General features: G+C 37.6%; 1 protein-coding gene across 3 annotated transcripts in view; it reads left to right on the forward strand.

Annotated features, from left to right (window-relative positions):
• The window catches only part of BLTP1 (bridge-like lipid transfer protein family member 1), a 279,425-nt gene that overhangs the window by 124,193 nt on the left and 132,585 nt on the right, over positions 1–22,647 (forward strand). For all 3 annotated transcript variants that reach the window (XM_053574435.1, XM_053574509.1, XM_053574580.1), the window contains exons 37-42: positions 454–665; positions 8,331–8,482; positions 8,899–9,049; positions 9,206–9,358; positions 11,011–11,251; positions 12,635–12,777. In XM_053574435.1, the coding sequence (XP_053430410.1) occupies positions 454–665; positions 8,331–8,482; positions 8,899–9,049; positions 9,206–9,358; positions 11,011–11,251; positions 12,635–12,777 (1,052 nt within the window). The remainder of the gene's footprint in view (positions 1–453; positions 666–8,330; positions 8,483–8,898; positions 9,050–9,205; positions 9,359–11,010; positions 11,252–12,634; positions 12,778–22,647) is intronic.

Here is a 22,647-nt window from a genome sequence, read left to right on the forward strand (position 1 = left end):
TACTATAGTATACTAATAGTAGTTGAGTAGTTGTATATGCCTATAATTGTTTACCTGATAATTCAGTCATACATCTCCTGCTAGGTAAGGCCAAAGTCTTGAGAAAAAAGGTTTTTAATAAAATTTTATATGGGGCGGCGCCTGTGGCTCAGTGAGTAGGGTGCTGGCCCCATATACCGAGGGTGGTGGGTTCAAACCCGGCCCCAACCAAAACTGCAACAAAAAATAGCAGGCGTTGTGGTGGGTGCCTGTGGTCCCAACTACTCGGGAGGCTGAGGCAAGAGAATCGCCTAAGCCCAAGAGCTGGAGGTTGCTGTGAGTGACGCCACAACACTCTACTGAGGGTGACAAACTGAGACTCTGTCTCAAAAAAAAAAAAATTTATATGGATATTGTAGAGTAAGCAGTGATGCACTTATCTATTGTTGTTAATAAATTCCTTTATTTTTATAGGTGGAAGACAGTCTGGTGCTGTTTTATATAATAGTTTTGGAATTATGGGTAAAGCTAGTGTCACAGAAAGGGGTGGAGTGCTGACATCCAATAATTCTTCTGATTCTCCAACTGGCAGTGGCTATAATACTGATGTCTCTGATGATAATCTTCCATGTGACCGGACAAGCCCTTCTTCAGACTTAAATGGAAATTCAATTTCAGATGAACAAGTTGGTGAATTTCTAGTAATAATAATTCTTTAGGAAAATAACATAGAATACTACATACCCAATTCACAGTTAGTTTCTGGAATATATTTGCTTGTCATTTCCTATTTTGGATTTATGATATCTGTGTAACTGTTAGTTAAAGCATCTTGATGAATATACTAAAAGAGTATAATTTCTGATATGTATCATAAATATATTTATATCTATCATAGTACTTAGCATTACAACTTGCTCATATTAGGCACTTAGTAAATATTTGTTAAATTAATAAGTTAATGGAATTTAAGAAAAACACACCTGGTATGTTTAGAAGCATTTCAGCAGAAGTCATTTTTTAAATAATTAGTTTTGTTATTGGGAGTATTTTATGTAATGTTGTAAATATTTTTGTCTGTATCTGTTTATTCTAGTTGGAGTTCTGAATAACATCTTATATTCAAATCACTTTTAATTTTTGTTATGGTTGCATTTTATGGTAATAAGTATAGTAATGGAAATGACAAAAATATTCAAAATTCTGGATTACAGAAAAGTTGAGCTACTGATTGGTGATGTTGGGCAAGTTACTTACCTTCTCCTAAGTTTCTTTACCTATAATAGGAGTATGATAATAATATTGACCTTAGTAGAGTTTTAAAGATTAAAGCATACATATGAAAGGCTTGACTCAGTACCTAGCACAGAAAAAGAACTTAGTAAATGTTCTCGAACACACATATATACATATACTTCTGATCTTTGAAAATTAGATCAACTAAAGAAGAAAAAGAAAACCCTACAAAGAAACCACTTTTTTTACCTCAAAAGATTTATTAAAAAACATCCGACAAAATTAAACAATTTTCATGATTAAAAGTTCAAAAGGTATACATTCAAAAGTATGAACCCCAACATAATAAGATCACATAAACAAGCCCTCTGATACCATTATACTCAGTAACCATTCCAGTGTTTACTATCAGGAACAAGACAAGAAAGCCTAATCTGACTGCATTATTCAACATAGTACTTAAAGATCGAGCCCAAGCTATTAGGTAAGAATAAAAGGCATTCAAATCAGAAATGGAAAAATAAAATTCTGGGACAGTGCCTGTGTTTCAGCGAGTAGGGCACCAGCCTCATATGCCGAGAGTGGCGGGTTCAAACCCAGCCCCAGCCAAACTGCAACAACAACAAAAAATAGCTGGGCGTTGTGGTGGGCGCCTGTAGTCCCAGCTATTCGGGAGGCTGAGGCAAGAGAATCACCTAAGCCCAAGAGTTGGAGATTGCTGTGAGCTGTGATGTCACAGCACTGTACGGAGGGCGACAAAGTGAGACTATCTCTAAAAGTAAAAAAAAAAACCTAAAGGTTATAGCAATTTAAAAAGTTACGGATGGCACCTGTGGCTCGGTGAGTAGGGTGCCGGCCCATAAACTGAGGGTGGCAGGTTCAAATCCAGCCATGGCCAAACTGCAACAAAAAAAATGCCAGGCATTTGTGGTGGGCACCTGTGGTCCCAGCTACTCAGTAGGCTGAGGCAAGAGAATCACCTAAGCCCAAGAGCTGGAGGTTGCTGTGAGCTGTGATGCCACAGCACTCTACCAAGGGCAATAAAGTGAAATTCTGTATGTAAAAAAAAAAAAAAGTTATAAGCCCACCCAGTAAGGTTGTAGATCAAAAACATCAACCTGGAAAAGTCATTTACATTTCTACACACTTTTTTAAAATTTCAAATTAATATGAGGGTACAGACGATTAGGTCCAATGTTTGCATTTGTTAGGTAAGGTCCCTGCTGTAGTTGTGCCCCTGACCCCGGTGTGCCATACACCACTACATTATGTCAAATAGCTTAGAGCACACTTATCTGGCTTTGTATCAGAATTGGATACACTAGATGCTTGATTTTCCATTCTTGTAATATTTTACAAAAGTGAATGCTCTACAACTATATCCAAGTTAACCCAAAAGCTATAAACACTTCATCTTTTTATGGTTGAATAGTAGTCTATGGTATACATATACCACAATTTGTTGATTGATTGATGGGCACTTGCGTTGTTTCCACATTTAGGCAATTTTAAATTGAGCTCTGATAAACATTCTAGTGCAAATGTTCTTATGATAAAATGATTTTTTTCTTTCTTCTGGGTAGATGCCTAGCAGTGGGGTTGCAGAAATGGAAGGCCTAATTTTACTTCTTTATGGGATTCCCCATACTTTCTTCCATAAAGGATGTATTAGTTTGCAATCTCACCAGCAGTGTAAAGGTACTCCCTTCTGTCTATAATCATCCCAGCATCTGCAGCTTTGGGACTTTGTGATGTGGGCTGTACTCAGTAGGGTTAGGTGCTATCTAAAGGTGATGTTGAAAATTTCTCTATTGATTAAAGATGAGCATTTTTCCAACTGTTTGCTGGCCATTTGTCTGCTTGAAAGTTCTGTTCAAGTCTCTTCCACAATAATAGACGGCGTTGTTTGTGCTTTATTTGTTGATTGATTTGAATACTCTGTTGTCACTAGTTATCAAACTTTTGTCAGATTCATAACATGCAGATCTCTTTCCCCATTCTGAAGGTTGTCTGTTTGCTTTCATTATTGTGTCCAAAGCTGGGCAGAATCTTTTTAGGTTAATTAAGTCCCATTTACTTTTGTTGCCAATAGTCTTTCCCAGGCCAATCTGAAGAAGAGTTTTTTACCATGGTTTCTTCTAAAATTTTTATCCATGGGTCTAAGATTCGATTCTTTTATCCATAGTGATTCAATTTTTGTAAGCAGTGAGAGGATGTGGGTCTAGTTTCTGTCCTTAACATGTGCTTATCCAGTTCTCTCAATACCATTTATTCATTAAGAATTCTTTTCCAGGCTCGGCACCTGTAGCACAGTGGTTACAGCGCCAGCCACATACACCAAAGTTGGAGGTCAGCTAAAACAACAATGACAAATGCAACAAAAAATAGCCCAGTGTTGTGGCAGGCTCCTATAGTCCCAGCTACTTGGGAGGCTGAGGCAAGAGAATCGCTTAAGCCCAAGAGTTTGAGGTTGCTGTGAGTTATGACGCCAGAGCACCCCACAGAGGGTGACAAAGTAAGACTCTGTCTCAAAAAAAAAAAAAAAAAAAATTCTTTGCCCCAGCATATGCTTTTGTTTGAGATCAGATGGTGGTATCAGGCTGGTTTGATGTCTGGATGTTTTCTTCTATTCCATATATCTGTCTCTATGTGCCAATAACATGCTATTTTGATCACTGTGACTTGTAATATAACTTGAAGTCATGCAGTGATGCCACCCACTTTGTTTTTATTACTAATAATTGTGTTGGACATATGGGTTTTTTTCTGACTACACACAAAATGAACTATTTTTCAAAGTTTTCAAAGTATGATATTGGCATTTTATTGAGGATTGAATTAAATCTGTAGATTGCTTTGTGTAGATCAACATTTTAACAATGTTGATTCTTCCAAACCATGAGTACACTATGTTCTTCCATTTGTTAAAGTCTTCTATTTCTTTTCTCAGGGTTTCAGAATTCTCATTGTAGAAGTCCTTCACCTCTTTTTTTTAGGTATATATTCCTAAGTATTTCATTCTTTTTGAAGCTGCTGTGAAGGAGACTGTGTCCTTGATTTGCCTCTCAGCGTGGTTGTTATTGATGTATACAAAGGTGACTTATTTGTGGACACTGATTTTGTACCCTAAGTAATTACTGTATTTCTGGATCACTTCAGGAATCTGGGGTTTTCTAAGTATAAATTCACATCATCATGAAAGACGGAAGTTTGACCTCTACCACCATTTGGATTCCCTTGTATCTGCAAATAAAATTGCAACTCCTTTTTTCTGATTTCAATGAACCTGAAACATTCTTTTCTCTAACCCTTCACCCTGGTCTTCTTTTTTCCTGAGAAGTTAGATATATTTTCTGAAGATAGCCTATAGTTGGCTTGTGCTATTTTATCAAGTCAACCAGCCTGTGCCTTTCAGTGGGGATTTCAAGCCATTCACATTCATGGACAGAATTGATAAACTTGGTGGACTTTGGTTTGCTTGTCTTCTGGAGGTCTCATGCTTAGTTCTATCATTTGGGTCACTGTATAGGAGTTAGGCTTTGACTTTTCATTTCTGATAATCTTTACTTTGCTGGTGGACTATTGTGAACATCTGAGTCTAGTATGGGTCTGAGTATTTCCTCCAGGGCTGGTCTTGTAGTGGCAAATTCCTTCAACTATTGTTTGTCGACAAAAGATTTGCGCTCTCCATCAAATATGAAACTTAATTTAGCAGGATACAGTATCCTAGTTGGAAGTTGTTTTGTTTGAGTGAGTTGAAAGTTGTAGCCCATTCTCTTCTGACTTGTAAAGTTTCAGCTGAGAAATCTGCTGTCACCCTGATGGATCTGCCCCTGCAGGTCAATTGGTGCTTACTCCTGGCTGCTTGTAGAATTTTCTCTTTTATTTTGATGTTGGCCAACCTCATTATAATGTGTCTAGCAGATGTTCTGTTTATATTGTGATGCCCTGGGGTTCAATATCCATCAAAAAGGAGTACATCAGAATCTTTGGAGATGCCTGGGAAATTTTCAGTTATGATATCCTGCAGTAGGGCATCCATGCCTTTTCTTCGATATTCTTCTCCTTCGGGGATACCTATAATCTGTATGTTTGTATGCTTCAGCAAGTCCCTTAATTTTCTAAGAGAATGTTTGGCTTTTATACTCTTCTCTTCTGATTCTTTAACTACCTGAGTTAGCTCAAGAGCCTTAGCCTCTATCTCTGAGATTCTTTGTTCTCTGTGGTTTAATCTCTTTTTAATATTTTCTATTGCATCTGTAGATTCCCGTAATGACTCCTTCAATTCCTTAAGGTCAAATATAACCTCTCTAATTTCACCACATCTTTCATTCATTTCTAGGGGAAATTTTTCAGTTTCATTAGGTTGCTATCCAGTTTCTCCATAATTCTGTCCATCATTTTTGCCATCAATACTCTAAATTCCCTTTCCATTCCTACAATTTCTTTATCTGTAGGATCCTCTGTTATTTCTGTCTTGTGATCCCTTGGGGGGGAGGTGGTGATCTGTAATGGCATTTCATATTGGCAGAATTTTTTTGTTAGTTCCTTCTTGTTCACTGCTTTCCTCCTCTTTCTCCTCTCTCTTCCTCTTCTTAACTTTCCTTGTTTCTATGCTTGGGTGATGGAGTGGCCCAAAAACAGCTGGTGAAGAAATGTCTCTTGTCTGCTTCTTGGAGCCCTCTGTCAATAATAATTATCTGCATGTCACAGAGGCTGCCCCAGAGAAACCTCACAGATTCAGAAAACCAACACCAGAGAAAGAACCAAGAAACCACTTTTTAATTAAAAAGTACATCATGAGTGTTCAATAATCTTGTGTGTACTTGCCTTTGAACCCCAGGTTCCTGGGGATTTATTGATGTGTACATGAAGAGTTTAATCACAGCTTTACAGGAGGTCTTTTGAAATAGTTGAGATGATGGATTAACACTTTAATTAAGGAAATTTAAAAATACAGTAGCTACTCACTAGAAAAAGTACTGGCAAGAGCCCAGTTGTTCTTCCCTCTCCTTCACCTACTAAAACAGTTGGCAGAAATTCAGGCATCTTCCTTGATCTCTCAGATCCTACTCTCCATGCTGAAAGGCATCCTTGAATTAATTCTCTAACATTACTTCCTTTGGGTTCTCTGACCTACTTTATTCATTTTCTTATGGAATTCTTTCTTCTTAAACGTGGATGCTCTTCCCAGGCACTGTTCTTATCTCCTCTTTTTGCTATTTGTGACTTCCTGACATTTCATTTCCTAGGTCGGTTCCCCAATTTAATGGTATTTCTCTTTCCCACTGGCTACACCTTTAGCACTCTTAAACTGAGCTCCAGAACTGTGTTTGAACTTTTAATCATTTAATCATCATTTAAATGTGCCACAGGAAGCACAAATACAATCAGTCTAAAGCCAAATCTATATATATATATACTTTACTTGAACCTATACATGCTATTGTTATTGGTTATTATCTCTATAAGCCTTCCTTTTTAAAATTTTAAGTTCCTCAAGACTGTTTTCTGTATCTTTATCTACCAAGTACGTGACTCAGAGCCCCTATAAAACTTATAGGGTTGGCTATATTTCAGAATTTAGGTTTTTTTTTTTCAAAGGTAGTACGGTGTGTGTACTATATGCCATATACAATCCTAGTAGGATCTGAAACAGCACTCCATGTTGACATATTTAAATATTTCTTCACATTAATAAAAACACCAAGTGGGATAAATAGCCTCCAGTCAGTTCCAACCAGATTTGATAGCACATTTACAAGAAAAAATTACATTTCAGAACATCATAGGTCTTTTTATTACAGGTAAGAGATAATGAACGTATGTGTAGTGACTGCCGCCAAAACTATTAGGATCTCAAATACATACTGCTTTGGGACACTTAGATCTCAAAGCTTTTTGATTCAAAGCTCTTTACTATCTGATCATCCTACAAAAAAATGCCAATCTTTTTTTAATCTTTACAATATCTAAAAATGAATTAGATATTTATACATAGATGTAAATGGAAGAAGACTTTGTGTGTTTAATATTATGCTTCTAAATTATGAGTCTTTGGTTTTAGTATAAGTCTGCAGTGTGTCCATGAAATTTCTAAATATATGGCTTAATATTTTTAGTCATTACATATTGACTATGTTATTTATTCATTTATCAAGAATTTTATAAATGTTATTATTTATCTCATTTGTTATTTAATAAGCAATCGTGAAACAAGGCAATATGATGTTGTGGTACATGTTTTCGATTTGAAACAAAAAACTTGGTTTATAATATTAAAAAATGATAATACAGGCGGTGCCTGTGGCTCAAAGGAATAGGGCACTGGCCTCATATGCTGGCGGTGGCGGGTTCAAACCCAGCCCTGGCCAAAAACTGCAAAAAAAAAAGATAATACAGTGCTTCTTACCTTTCTGCATTCTGAAGACTGGCGAGTGCATTTTTTTTTGTTTTTTGCAGTTTTTGGTTGAACCCGCCACCTCTGACATATGGGGCTGGTGCCCTACTCCTTGAGGCACAGGTGCCACCTGTGATTGCATATTTTAAAAATATTATTTCTGTTTCTCAGTACAGATTCAGAGTATAGCATGTAAGATAACTAAGAATTTTTTATTATAAAGTGTTACTTATTTGAACATACATAATATTTTTTATGAACTTCATTTGGAAGTATGAGATATTTATTCAAAATGGAATAATAAGCAGATTGCAATAGGAAACAGAAGACCTTAATTCTATCACCCATTCTGAACTTAATAATCTCTGGCAAGTCACAGAGTGTTCTCACTTCATCTGGAAAAAAGCAATGCTCACCATCCCTAAACAGATGCAATCACTTGAAGTGATTAATTGAAACTCTTTAGTTCTAAGATCTAATACAGTGGTTTTTCATGCTATGCTCCTTGGAAATTCAAGGATCAATAGATATTTCTTACAATCAGGAGAAGTTTAAGCTGCGCAAGGTTCATATTGCCTGTTTTATGTGTAGAGCCTGTAGAGTGTTATCTATAGATCTTGATTTATTCGAAAGGTTTTGTACCTAGGATATTAGTAAACCTCTGTCTTAGTGGTGTTAAGGAACTATACATTAATAATTTTTGTGTGTTTTATAGGATGAAGGAGTTGAATCTGATGATTTGAAAAAAGATCTACCTCTAATGCCTCCACCTCCAGATTCATGTAGCATGAAATTGACCATTAAGGAAATTTGGTTTAGTTTTGCTGCTCCCACCAATGTTAGATCTGCTACTCATGCATTTTCTAGGTAAAAAGTTTTTGAAATGTAGTGCTATCCCTTGATGTTTCTTCTTTATTTCGAATAGCATACAATTATGCTTTATAGATATTTTTAATTTTAATTTAATTTCCATCATTTTGTCTACTTACTTTCTGTTGACATTTTTACCATGTTTGACACAATTTTTTCCTAGTATTTTAGTATTATTTTTATATGTCCCTTTGCCTTAGATTTTTGTTTATTCCTTTTTCTTCTGACAGGCTTTACAATTTTTTTCTCTATTATTTATTTTTTACATTTCTTAGTTATGTTTTCATAATTTATCAGTGGTCAAAAAAAAAGTAATTTTGCCTGAGTAAAATACCCACTGTGTACAGTAGGTCTGGGAAATTGAAATACAAATTGTGACACTTGTTTTTATAATTTCTTATTTATTTTAAAAGACAATTGAACCTTTTAAGTACTGCTACTCCAGCTGTTGGTGCCTGGCTTGTTCCCATTGATCAACTCAAGTCATCCTTAAACAAGTTAGAAACAGAGAGAACCTTGAGAATTTGTGCTGTTATGGGATGCATAATGACAGAAGCGTTAGAGGTATGCTTTAAATATTACAAGCATCAGACAAACTTTAGTATTGAAAATGTTTTCTTATTATTAATCACTGTTGGATGATATCAGACCTATAAGTTCTTAATTACCAGGTATCTTTTATTTATGAACTATTCCTAATCTATTGTGTATTGGTTTCAGAATAAAAGTGTACATTTTCCCCTACGAAGTAAATACAACAGACTTACAAAAGTTGCCCGCTTTCTCCAAGAGAATCCTTCTTGTTTACTATGTAATATACTGCACCACTACCTACACCAGGCAAATTACTCCATCATTGATGATGCTACAATGGTGAGTTATCAAAACCATTTCGCTTTAAAGAAACCTCTTTTTTGTTGCAGGACCACTGGCACGTTTGAGATGTATATGGGAAGTCCAGCGGAGAAATACGGTTAGAAATACAGGTCAACAGATAACACTGTGCTCAGATAAATGATTTGGGAGTTGCCAGCATAAAGATGTTAGTAGAAGCTGTGGATATAGAGGAGATTTCTAGGGATGACATGTTAAGTGAGAAACTGGTTAAGAATGGAATCCTGAAGAATGTCAAAATTAAGGAAGTGGGAAGGTTGGATAGAGTAGGAAGGGAAGAGTTAGAAAAACCAAGAAAGAGTGGTCTTAGAAGCTAACCATCTGGAGAGTTTTCAAGCAGGAGAGTAATCATCATAGTCAAGTTTTACATGGAGTTTAATCAAATAAGGACTAATTAATAATGGAGGGAAGAATATATGTGTACAAAATAAATATAATTCATCTCTACCCTAGAAAAGAAGATAACACATCAAGATTACAGTTTTAGAGCTTTAATTACCCTCCTTATCTTCCAAAAGCTTCGGGGTAATAGAGAATTAGCGGAGAATGAGAATAAGAATCTTTAGTCAAATGAAGGACCAATGTATCAGTATTATTAAGTGGCAAGTTAAGCAACTTTTGCCTAGCAAGTCAAAAATCTCATGATGGATTTGATTAAGATAATTGAAATTAAGACTGGGGTAGTGCTTTCTACTCCCTCCCTGTAAATTGAAGACGTGGTGATCTACACTGGAAACCTACTTGCCCATCTAGTTATAGAATATAGTACAGACAAATTGATAGGCATTTCTCATGGATGGACTTTGTCAGATGGGCTTTCCATGTAAGACGCTGTAGCACAAAATGGCCCTCCTTGAGTCTAGGAATGAAAGGACAGGCTAGTGGACTTGATGTTCCTCAGAAAGTAAGTGGGGGTGATTCCTACCCTATAGTAAATGGGGTTCTTCAGTTAAATTAGCTGTTTCTCCTAACATGGGAAATTGTAGGAAAGAAGGTGGATAGGAGTCAGGTATTTTCTTTCAGGAGTCAGAAAACTTTTGGCTCTTTTACTGTTAGCACTGTTAGTAAAAGAGCCAAAAGTTTCTTTCTTAACAATCACCACTGTATAGAATTTATATATAAAATTATTACTGACAATACATTTAACTTTCAAGGCAGCTATAAATTCATCTGTGCCTAGCATTTAACTTCTACTAATTTAATTTTTTAAATGTCAGAATAATGAATGATGGTATGTTTTTGCTTAGTAAATATTCCAAATAGTTCAAAATACATTCAAAATGATTCTTCATTTGGCACAAAAAAAAAAAAAAAAGTAAAATGGATTGAATGCTTAAGGAGAATCCCACTTTGCATCCTATTTCTAGTGTCGTATTGACCTTGTGCTGTTGTGTTGTTGTTTTAAAACAGAAAGATGAAGTGTTATGTTTAGAGATTGGATTCTGCAGTCTGCTGAAAACCTGACTTTCTTGGGTAACTGGATAAATTACTTAACATAATATCTAAATTTTAGCTGCTTCATCTCTAAAGGGGGATTATGAGATTTTAATAAATAAAATATTCAAAGGACTTAATCAGTAACTGTTAGTATTACATTAGGTTACTTCTAACCCACATCATTGTTGTTACAGAGTGATGGACTTCCTGCTTTGGTAACTTTAAAAAAAGGTTTAGTTGCATTGGCAAGGCAGTGGATGAAGTTCATTGTGGTGACGCCAGCCTTTAAAGGAGTTAGCTTACATAGACCAGCTCAGCCCCTGAAACCTCAAATAGCTGTGGACCACAAACATGAAGATGGACTTGGGTTGGACAATGGGGGTGGCCTTCAAAGTGATACCAGTGCTGATGGAGCAGAATTTGAATTTGATGCAGGTAATTTTGTAAGCCTCTGTTGAATGTTTTCTTACACTACACAGTTTCTGTTTGTTTTTTTTGCTTAGATATGTGTGTCTATTAATAATGCTATTATACCTCTTTAAAAAACATTGTGTACCCTTATGCTTTCCCAAATAGTTATTAATAAATTGCTATTACATTACAAGCCAGTCTTTTAGCTGGGTGTTACATACCTGTTAACATGGTACTTGTGATCATTTTAATAATTTGTGTCCCAGATTTGAAAATGTCATGGCTTAATTATATATATAGTATGACCTTTGCTAGTCCAAGTAAGTGGAAATAATGGTCGAATCTTTATACTGACTTGATTTTATAAGTTGAATTCTGTGAAATGCAGTATCTTCTCCCAATCTATCCAGTGCAAAGACATCTTTATATAACTGGAGGGTTTTGAATGAAACATAGAAACCTCCTTTTAAAATTTGTATTTGTCTATTTATAATATTCCCTATGCTACACAGTCTTTTAAAGGGGCCATCATCTTTTCACCCAGTGCCTATTTAATCCTGAATTTATGTAAATTTGGGGGCCTGCATTCAGCCTACAATTCTGTCAACAGAACGGCTGTGTTAAAACAAAGACAGTGGGTATGCATTTCTGAAATGTACATGCATACTTTAATTCTTTGCCAAAGCTTAATTTTTAATATTATCATGACACATAATATAATGAAAATTCATCTTAGCATGTTTTGAGAGAAATATTAAAAGTATCATGAGAAAAAGAGTGGTTCTAAAATTAGAGATTTTAGAACATTAACATATAATACTTTACCGAGCTCAGTTTTTAAAATAAGTTTATATTTAATAAAGTAATGTATCACCTTTTGGTAGCAGGACACAATTATAAGAGCAACTTTACCTAACAAATGCAATCAATGTAGCCCAATTTTTTGTACCCTCAATGAATCCCCAACAATTAAAAAAAAAATAAAACCATACACACACACAAAATAAATATATTATGAAGTATAGGCTAGATTTTATTATTTATTTTGAAAAATTTCAATTCTAAACAAAAAGTGAAAAAGCAGTACAGTGAATATCTCTTCCATTTATCTGCACATATCTATGTTAATCTGTGAACATTCTGTATTTTCTTGGTTTAGTTGAATAGGCATTTGGTCTATATACCATTTGCATGGCAATGGAATACTAGGTGTTTGTTTCTTTCTTGAGCCTGAGCAAGAGAATTGAGGTTGGGAAGGGAAAGAGAAAGAACAAATATTATATCAAATTCCACAAATAATTTATCAAAGAATATGAAAGTTGTGTATAGTTATATAACTAGGAACACTGAGGTTATTTCAAGAAAATGTGGTAGTTATCGCTCACTTATTCTTTTGAACTGTTTCAGCTACGGTCAGTGAACACACAATGCTACTAGAAGGAACTGCTAACCGGCCCCCACCTGGTAGCTCTGGACCTGTAACTGGAGCTGAGATAATGAGGAAACTTTCAAAAACTCACACCCATAGTGACTCTGGATTAAAAATAAAGGTATAGTATTGCTATTTTTGGTTACAGACTTACAGAAAAGACTTAAAATATTACCTTATTTAAATATTAGGTATGTACCCCAAATATTCAAATAGCATTTTATCCTAAAATTAACTTGATTCATAACTTTAGTTTACATATTTCTTTGAAAATTATATCATCATTAATGCTGAGTAAGGACTACTTTAACTACTAAGCCTTAGTGCTTTCTATAATGTATTCAATAGGGTATTGAATAAAATCCAATATTGAAAATGTTCACAGTCTTGTAATCATCAATTTTTTTTTTCTTTTTTTTTTTTTATTGTTGGGGATTCATTGAGGGTACAATAAGCCAGGTTACATTGATTGCAATTGTTAGGCAAAGTCCCTCTTGCAATCATGTCTTGCCCCCACAAAGTGTGACACACACCAAGGCCCCACCCCCCTCCCTTCATCCCTCTTTCTGCTTTTCCTCCCCCCCGCATAACCTTAATTGTCATTAATTGTCCTCATATCAAAATTGAGTACATAGGATTCATGCTTCTCCATTCTTGTGATGCTTTACTAAGAATAATGTCTTCCACTTCCATCCAGCTTAATACGAAGGATGTAAAGTCTCCATTTTTTTTAATAGCTGAATAGTATTCCATGGTATACATACACCACAGTTTGTTAATCCATTCCTGGGTTGGTGGGCATTTAGGCTGTTTCCACATTTTGGCGATTGTAAATTGAGCTGCAATAAACAGTCTAGTACAAGTGTCCTTATGATAAAAGGATTTTTTTCCTTCTGGGTAGATGCCCAGTAATGGGATTGCAGGATCAAATGGGAGGTCTAGCTTGAGTGCTTTGAGGTTTTTCCATACTTCCTTCCAGAAAGGTTGTACTAGTTTGCAGTCGCACCAGCAGTGTAAAAGTGTTCCCTTCTCTCCACATCCACGCCAGCATCTGCAGTTTTGAGGTAATCATCAATTTTTAATTCTTTTTGTCAGTATGTGATTGACATATGGCTTGGGTTAGGCTATTTTATTATTTTAATTATGTTTTTTTTTTATTAAATAATAGCGGTATACATTGATATAATCATGGGGCATCATTCACTAGCTTCACAGACCATTTGCCAAGCTTCACATATACCCTTGTAAGATGCACCGCTGGTGTAATCCCACCAATCCCCTTCCCTCTACCCACTTCCCCCTCTCCCTCCTCCCTTTCCCCCTTCCACCTATTCTTAGGTTGTAACTGGGTTGTAGCTTTCATGTGAAAACCCTAAATTAGTTTCATAGTAGGGCTGAGTACATTGGATACTTTTTCTTCCATTCCTGAGATACTTTACTAAGAAGAATATGTTCCAGCTCCATCCATGTAAACATGAAAGAGGTAAAGTCTCGATCTTTCTTAATTTAAGGCTGCATAATATTCCATGGTGTACATATACCACAATTTATTAATCCATTCGTGGATCGATGGGCACTTGGGCTTCTTCCATGACTTAGCAATTATGAATTGGGCTGCAATAAACATTCTGGTACAAATATCTTTGTTATGATGTGATTTTACATCTTCTGGGTATATGCCCAGTAGAGGGATTACAGGATTGAATGGTAGATCTATTTTTAGATCTCTAAGTGTTCTCCATATCTCTTTCCAAAAGGAATGTATTAATTTGCATTCCCACCAGCAGTGCAAAAGTGTTCCCTTTTCTCCACATCCACGCCAACATCTCTGGTCTTGGGATTTTGTGTTACAGGCTAGTCTCACTGGAGTTAGATGGTGTCTCAAAGTAGTTTTGATTTGCATTTCTCTGATGATTAAAGATGATGAGCATTTTTTCATAGGTCTGAAGGCCCCGCGCCTGTCTTCAGAAAAGTTTCTCTTCAAATCCCTTGCCCAGCCTGCGATGGGATCCCTTGTTCTATTCTTGCTAATGCGTTTGAGTTCTCTGTGGATTCTGGTTATTGAAACTTTGTCGGAGACATAACCCACAAATATCTTCTCCCATTCTGAGGGCTGTTTGTTTGCTTTACTTACTGTGTTCTTGGCTGTGCAGAAGCTTTTTAGTTTGATCAACTCCCAGTAGTGTATTTTTGAAGCTGCTTAAATTGCCCGGGGGGATTGAAGGGGGTTCCTCCTCATAAAATACTCACCCAGACCGATTTCTTCAAGGGTTTTCCCTGCACTCTCCTCTAGTATCTTTATAGTTTCATGTCTTAAGTTTAAATCTTTGATCCAGTGAGAGTCTGTCTTAGTTAATGGTGAAAGGTGTGGGTCCAGTTTCAGTCTTCTACAGGTTGCCAGCCAGTTCACCCAGCACCATTTGTTAAACAGGGAATCTTTTCCCTACTAACTGTTTTTAATTGGCTTGTCAAAGATTAAATAACGGTAAGTAGCTGGGTTCATCTCTTGGTTCTCTATTCTGTTCCAGACATCTACTTCTCTGTTTTTGTGCCAATACCATGCTGTTTTGATCACTATTGATTTGTAGTCTGAGGTCTGGTAGCGTAATTCCTCCTGCTTTGTTTTTATTTCTGAGTAATGTCTTGGCTATTCGAGGTTTTTTCTGATTCCATATAAAACGAAGTATTGTTTTTTCAAGATCTTTAAAGTATGACAGTGGAGCTTTAATAGGGATTGCATTGAAATTATATATTGCTTTCGGTAGTATGGACATTTTAACAATGTTGATTCTTCCCAGCCATGAGCATGGTATGTTTTTCCATTTGTTAATATTTTCAGCTATTTCTTTTCTTAGAGTTTCATAGTTCTCTTTATAGAGATCTTTCACGTCCTTTGTTAGATAAATTCCCAAATATTTCATCTTCTTTGGCACTACTGTGAATGGGATAGAGTCCTTAACTGTTTTTTCAACTTGACTATTGTTGGTATATATAAAGGCTACCAATTTATGAATGTTGATTTTGTAACCTGAGACGCTGCGTATTCCTTGATCACTTCTAAGAGTTTTGTAGTAGAGTCCCTAGTGTTTTCCAGATATACAATCATATCATCTGTGAAGAGCAAAAGTTTGATCTCTTCTGACCCTATATGGATACCCTTGATCGCCTTTTCTTCCCTAATCGCGGTGGCTAAAACTTCCATTACAATGTTGAAAAGCAATGGAGACGATGGGCAGCTTTGTCTGGTTCCTGATCTGAGTGGAAATGATTCCAATTTAACTCCATTCAATACGATATTGGCTGTGGGTTTGCTGTAGCTGGCCTCTATCAGTTTAAGAAACGTCCCTTCTATACTGATTTTCTTAAGTGTTCTGATCATGAAGGGATGCTGGATATTATCAAAAGCTTTTTCTGCATCGATTGAGAGAATCATATGGTCTTTGTTTTTTAATTTGTTTATGTGCTGGATTACATTTATAGATTTACATATATTGAACGAGCCTTGAGACCCTGGGATAAAACCGACTTGGTCATGATGTATAATTTGTTTGATGTGTTGCTGGATTCTGTTTGTTAGGATCTTGTTGAATATTTTTGCATCTATATTCATTAGTGATATTGGTCTATACTTTTCTTTTCTTGTTGGGTCTTTTCCTGGTTTGGGGATCAGGGTGATGTTTGCTTCATAGAACGTGTTAGGTAGTCTTCCTTCTTTTTCTACCTTTTGTAACAGGTTGAGTAATACAGGTACTAATTCCTCTTTAAAAGTTTGGTAGAATTCTGACGTGAAACCATCTGGTCCCGGGCTTTTCTCTTTAGGCAGGTTTTGTATGGTTGATGCTATTTCCGAACTTGATATGGGCCTGTTCAACATTTCCACTTGATTCTGGCGAAGTCTTGGAAGGTGACGTGCTTCCAAGTATCGGTCAATTTCCTTCAGATTTTCATATTTCTCAGAATACAGTTTCTTGTAATATTCATTAAGGATTTTTTGGATTTCTGAGGAGTCTGTTATTTCGTCTTTGTTGTTTCTGATTGATGAGATTAGAGATTTTACTCTTTTTTTCCTGATTAGGTTGGCCAAAGGTTTACCTATTTTATTGACCTTTTCAAAAAACCAGCCTTTTGATTTATTGATCTGTTGTATTATTCTTTTGTTTTCAATTTCATTTAATTCTGCTCTAATTTTGGTTATTTCTTTTCTTCTACTGGGTTTGGGGTTGGAATGTTCTTCCTTTTCCAGTTGCTTGACATGTCCCATTAAGTTGTTAACGTCCTCTCTTTCCATTCTCTTGAGGAAGGCTTGCAGTGCTATACATTGCCGTCTTAGAACTGCCTTTGCAGTGTCCCAGAGGTTCTGATAGTTCATGTCTTCATTGTTGTTTTGTTCCAAAAAGTTGGCGATTTCTTTCTTAATCTCATCTCTGACCCAGCTATCATTCAGCATAAGGTTATTTAACTTCCATGTTTTTGTATGAGTATGCAGATTCCTGTTGTTACTCAGCTCAAGTTTTATTCCATGGTGGTCTGAGATGATGCATGGAATAATTTCTATTCCTTTAAATTTACTGAGGTTAGACTTGTGACCTAAGATGTGATCGATTTTGGAGTAAGTTCCATTGGCTAATGAGAAGTATGTGTATTCAGTTTTGTTGGGATGAAATGTTCTGTAGATGTCTGCTAAATCCAAATGTTGGATGGTTAGGTTTAAATGTAAGATTTCTTTGCTGAGCTTCTTGTTGGAGGATCAATCCAACACTGCCAAGGAGTGTTGAAATCTCTGACGATTATGGAGCTGGAGGAAATCAAGTTGCTCATGTCTGTTAGAGTTTCTCTTATAAATTGAGGTGCATTCTGGTTGGGTGCATAAATATTAATAATTGAGATCTCATCATATTGAGTATTACCCTTAACAAATATGAAGTGACCATTCTTGTCCTTCCTTACTTTTGTTGGTTTAAAGCCTATTGTATCTGCAAATAAAATTGCAGCGCCTCCTTTTTCTGATTACCATTTGCCTGGAATATGGATGACCATCCTTTCACCCTGAGTCTGTATTTGTCTTTTAAGTTAAGATGTGACTCTTGTATGCAACAGATATCTGGTCTGAGTTTTTGTATCCAGCCAGCTAACCTGTGCCTCTTTTGTCGACAGTTTAAGCTGTTCACATTAATGGAGAATATTGATAAGTGTGGTGAAGTTTTCGGTATCGAGTTTTTCAAAAGTCAGTGGGCATTTTTAATCCTTTTGCCAGTGTGGAAATTGGAGTTTGATCCGAAGTTTCTGAGTGAGTTTACTTTTGTGGTATAGGATTGGGTTGGTCATTATGGAGATAGGTCTGAGAATATCCTGAAGAGCTGGTTTGGTTATGGCAAATTTCTTCAACATATGAATGTCATTAAAGTATTTAATTTATCCATCATAAATGAGACTCAGTTTAGCTGGATACAAGGTCCGGGGTTGAAAGTTATTTTGCTTTAGGAGATTAAAAGTCGGTGACCACCCTCTTCTGGCTTGAAAAATTTTAGCAGAGGTATCTGCAGTCATTCTAATATTCTTCCCTTTGAAGGTAATGGTTTTCTTTCTCCTGGCAGCTTTGAGGATTTTCTCCTTCATATTAACTTTAGTGAAGTTAATTATGTTATGCCTGGGGAATGTCTTATTGGGGTTGAGTCGTGCTGCGGTTCTGAAGCTGTCCGCTATCTGAATTTCAGAATCTGTAGGCATGTCTGGAAAATTGTCTTTCATAATTTCATGCAGAAGGACCTCTGTGCCCAGTGAGGCCACCTCATCTGTTTCTGGCACTCCTATGATTCAGATATTCGCCTTCTTTGAATTATCCCAGAGCTCTCTGAGAGAATGATCCATTTTTGCTCTCTATTTCTCTTCCTCTTTGAGAGTTTGGGAGCGTTCAAAGGCTTTATCTTCGATGTCAGAAATCCTTTCTTCTGCTTGCTCCATTCTGTTGCTGAGGGATTCTACTGTATTTTTCATATCTTTGAGGGCTGCAAATTCTTGCTTCAGTGTGTCTAAGTCTTTGGTGGTTTTGTCTTTAAATTCGTTAAATTCTTGAGACAACTTTTGAATTTCTCCTCGAATTCCTAATTCCACTTTGTTAATCTTGTCTGCAATCCAAATTCTGAATTCAATTTCTGACATCTCAGCCAGTTGTTTATGAATGGGATCTTCAATTGCATCTGCCATATCTTTCCTTGGGGGGGGGGGGGTTGATCTATTCTGGTTATTCATGTTATCAGAGTTTTTCCACTGATTCCGCCCCATGGTTGTTTTACTTCCTCTGATTTTTTTCCCCTGGGGCTTTGTTGAGGGCCTGTACAGTGTTGTGGCCTGAGAAACTGGGGCCCTGTCTGGTGTGGTGGGGCTAAGTGGTTGTGTCTTGTTTTCAGCTGGTTTCTGTTCCACCCTAGTGAAACAGATACTCTGGATTGAAGTCTCAGCTGTGGAGAAATATCAGCAATTAAGTCACCCCACCCCCCACCAGCAAATGATTGGAAAAGAAAAATCAAACCTTCCTACCACTGTGCACCCAGGGCACCACCTGATTTGTCCTCAGGCGATTGGTTCAGTTCAAAAAGTCCAAATCAATTGTCTCAGTCTGCACCTGTCTCAGGTGAGAGAGTTTAAGAGGTCTCTGGGAACTGGATCACAGGGGTCTGGTGACTACTCTGGTGTGGCTTGCTCCAGTACTGCGTGGAGTCAGGAGGAGCCACCCAGCCAATAGATCAGTCTGGGAAGGTTGATGCCTCCTTCTCCACCTTGCACCGCTGTCACACCCAGTCACTGATAGCCCTGCAGTTGGCTGACCCAGTTGGCTGATTCCTGTAGTGGAATCGGTACTCCAGGAGTTTGCACCTGCCTGAATCACAAGGAAGTCTGCCAGGACGCTGTGCTCTGCCTCTCTCCAGCAGGAGGAGGTGAGGCCTGACAACCTCGGGCACTTGATGAAGGTTGGGGGTTTTCACTCAGGTCCAGTCTCGCCCCTGATTAATGTTACTGACAGAACAGAACAACTCTGCGGTTCCCCTGCAGAAGATAAGCTGAATTGAGTTCCAAATCAGCTTGTCTTTGCTCTTGTACTGTCTGTAGGCTGACGATCCCCTGAGGGCCAGGTGCATCTTAGGTTTAGTAAAGCGGACCTCTGGGTCAGCCCCGCCCTGGGAGTTTCCCCGGTTTGCATGTTGGAGTATCCTCAGGCAAATCCTATACTCAGAGTCTCTGGTTGCCCAGGGAGACAGGGTTTGTGGCTTCAGAATATTCGGTAGTAAGCCGTATTGCTAGCAAAAGAGGGCTGCTCTTTTATGGCTCAGGCAACCACTGCTCCGGTGTAGCTCCCTTCCGGCCAACCATCCTCTCTCGGCTCCCCTACCCCAGAGTCTGCACCGACCGGCTGCACCCCAGCACTGTCTACACCCCTCGAGTAATCGCCCAAGAGTCTGGACCCCTGGGGGACAGGCCTCCAGACCTTGGAGCAAGAGCAGAGGGGAGTGCGGGGAGCGCTGGGAGCCTCGCGTTGCGGGCAGAGAACACACACAGCTTTACACAGTTTCATGTCTGGCCGTATTGTCACCAAAAGACGGCTGTCGCACTGTGCCTCATGGAACTGCCACTCCGGTGCGGTCCCCTCTCCGCCGACCAGGCCTGGCCTTCAGACCACAGTGTGAGTAAAGCGGAGCGCTGGAAGCTCAGAATTCCAGGTAGAGACTATATACAGTTTATACAGTTTTCTGCCTGGTAGGAGGACTCTGTGGCACCCTAGTAGGGGTGGTAGGTCCAGTTTTTAGTGGGTCTCTCCTGTGGAGTGTAGTGGGAGGACCTTTGAACTCTGCCTGGTTGTTTTTGGGGCACTCCGAGCCATTCTCATGGGGGAGGGGACTCCCGTCCGCTTGGTGATGGATTTTGTACCTTTTGTTTGTATCCTTGTGGTCGCAGCTCACCTCAGCGTTGTTGACATGCGTTCTTCAACCTTCTCTCTTAGTGCAGCTCAAATCCGCGAGGTTACTTGCTGAATTTTTGTCCTTTAACTCTCCTGGACGGGAGCCTCTGTGGAAAGCTGGCTTCAGTCAGCCATCTTGTTTCTTCCCCCTTTAATTATGTTTTAAGAAAACCTTCTCATCAAATTTAGGTGCTTTGCTATTAATACTATTCTCTTTTAGTATTTTTTAAAAAATATTTTTAAACTTATGGGTTATAAAAGTCCTCCAGAAATTTGAAATTCTAAATGCTTTGTTTCAAATCTTTGCTTATCAAGATCTTTTTGTGGGTGTAGTCTTTTTTTTTTTTACTATTAATATATTTTAAATTGATCTAAAATTCTAATCTTAGATGTGACAGAAAATAATAATTGAAAAATTCTATAAGGTTTGATTTTTTGTTTTTTATTAAAGAATAATGAAAAGTATTTTTGATATTTTAGAGCTCTCCAGAGAATTAACTCTTAACACAGATTTTATCATTAGGGCACTAGGAAGGATAATACAGTGTTAAGAATTTGGGGATGGGGTTAAATGTCTTGCTTTTTTCTTAGTACGTGTATAAGTGACTTTTCTTTATAACCAGAACTTATTTCTTATCTTGGATAACTTATTAAGGATTAAGGAAAATAATACATAAAACATGCTTAGTAAGTGTTTAATGTGTTGTAAATTCCCTTTAACCTCTTATCTCAATACCCTTTCTTCACTTTTTCTCACCTAAGTGAGGGTAACTGGTAGGGCATAGAAAGAATATAGACTTTTCTGCTTTCCAGAGAGGACTAAGACTTCAGGGGGCTTCACAGCACTGAGAACCTTGGTCCCTACAATTCCTGTTCTTATCATAAAGCCTCTGGTTTCGTCCCATATACTGACTTCAGTAAGAAGTGCTGGGGTGGTTGCTAAAGGTAGATAACTTTCTATTCTCTGGTTTTTATCTTTTTCTTTTTTTTTCTTTCTTAGAGAGAGGATCTCCTTATGTTGCCCAGGCTGGCCTCAAATTCCTGCCTCAAGTGCTCTTCCTGCTTCAGCCTCCCGAGTAGCTAGGGTTATAGGCACGACCTGTGGCCTGAGGGCCACATGTGGCCTTCAGTATCCTTGAGTGCACACGTTGACTGAATCCAATTTTACAGAACACAGTTTTATAGTTTGGATTTAGTAGAGGGATCATACTTGGAGATCTGGAAGGCCACATGTGGCCTTGAGGCTACAGGTTCCCCACCCTCATGTTATAGATCATTTTCAGTGTATATATATTTTTAATTAGTTTAATTGGGACCATTTTGTATAAGGGATATTGTATCTGGTTATCAGTTAGCTGTTCCAGTAAATAAGCAGTGATGAAAAGAATTATTTCAAGCTACTTTTTTGGGAGGGTTTTTGCTGCCCATAGCGATGTTCCTTAGTGTCTCTTAGAAATACCTTATCCAAGGCTGGGCTCACTGGTTTATGCCCATAATCCTAGCACTCTGGGAGGCAAAAGTGGGTGGATTGCCTGAGCTCAAGAGTTTGAGACCAGCCTGAGCAAGAGTGAGACACAGTCTCTAAAAATAGCCAGCATTGTGGTGGGCACTTGCAGTCCCAGCTACTTGGGAGGCTGAGGCAAGAGGATCACTTGAGCCCAGGAGTTTGAGGTTGCTGTGAGCCATGGCACTCTACTGACAAAGTGAGACTCTGTCTCAAGAAATATCCTATCCATTACTTTCTGAAGTTCTGATGTTCTCTCTACTGATCCTTAGATATCAAGAGTGCTTTATTTCCCACCATCTGTTTGATATGCTGTACCTTGTTCTATATGTCTTGTTATTGGATTCTCTCATTAGATTAAAAAGGGAATTAATGATGCATGGTTAAAATATGTAAATGTGTTTCAGTATAATAATAATAATGGCCTTTTGTGTTTTTAGGTGCAATTGAGATTTACTGCAATCCCAGCAGACACACAGTCAGTTTTGGTATTCATGTGCAGAACAGCTAGCAGTAAAGCAATTGTAGTTGTC

Source organism: Nycticebus coucang, chromosome 1, assembly GCF_027406575.1.
Source record: "Nycticebus coucang isolate mNycCou1 chromosome 1, mNycCou1.pri, whole genome shotgun sequence".
Taxonomy (NCBI): domain Eukaryota; kingdom Metazoa; phylum Chordata; class Mammalia; order Primates; family Lorisidae; genus Nycticebus; species Nycticebus coucang.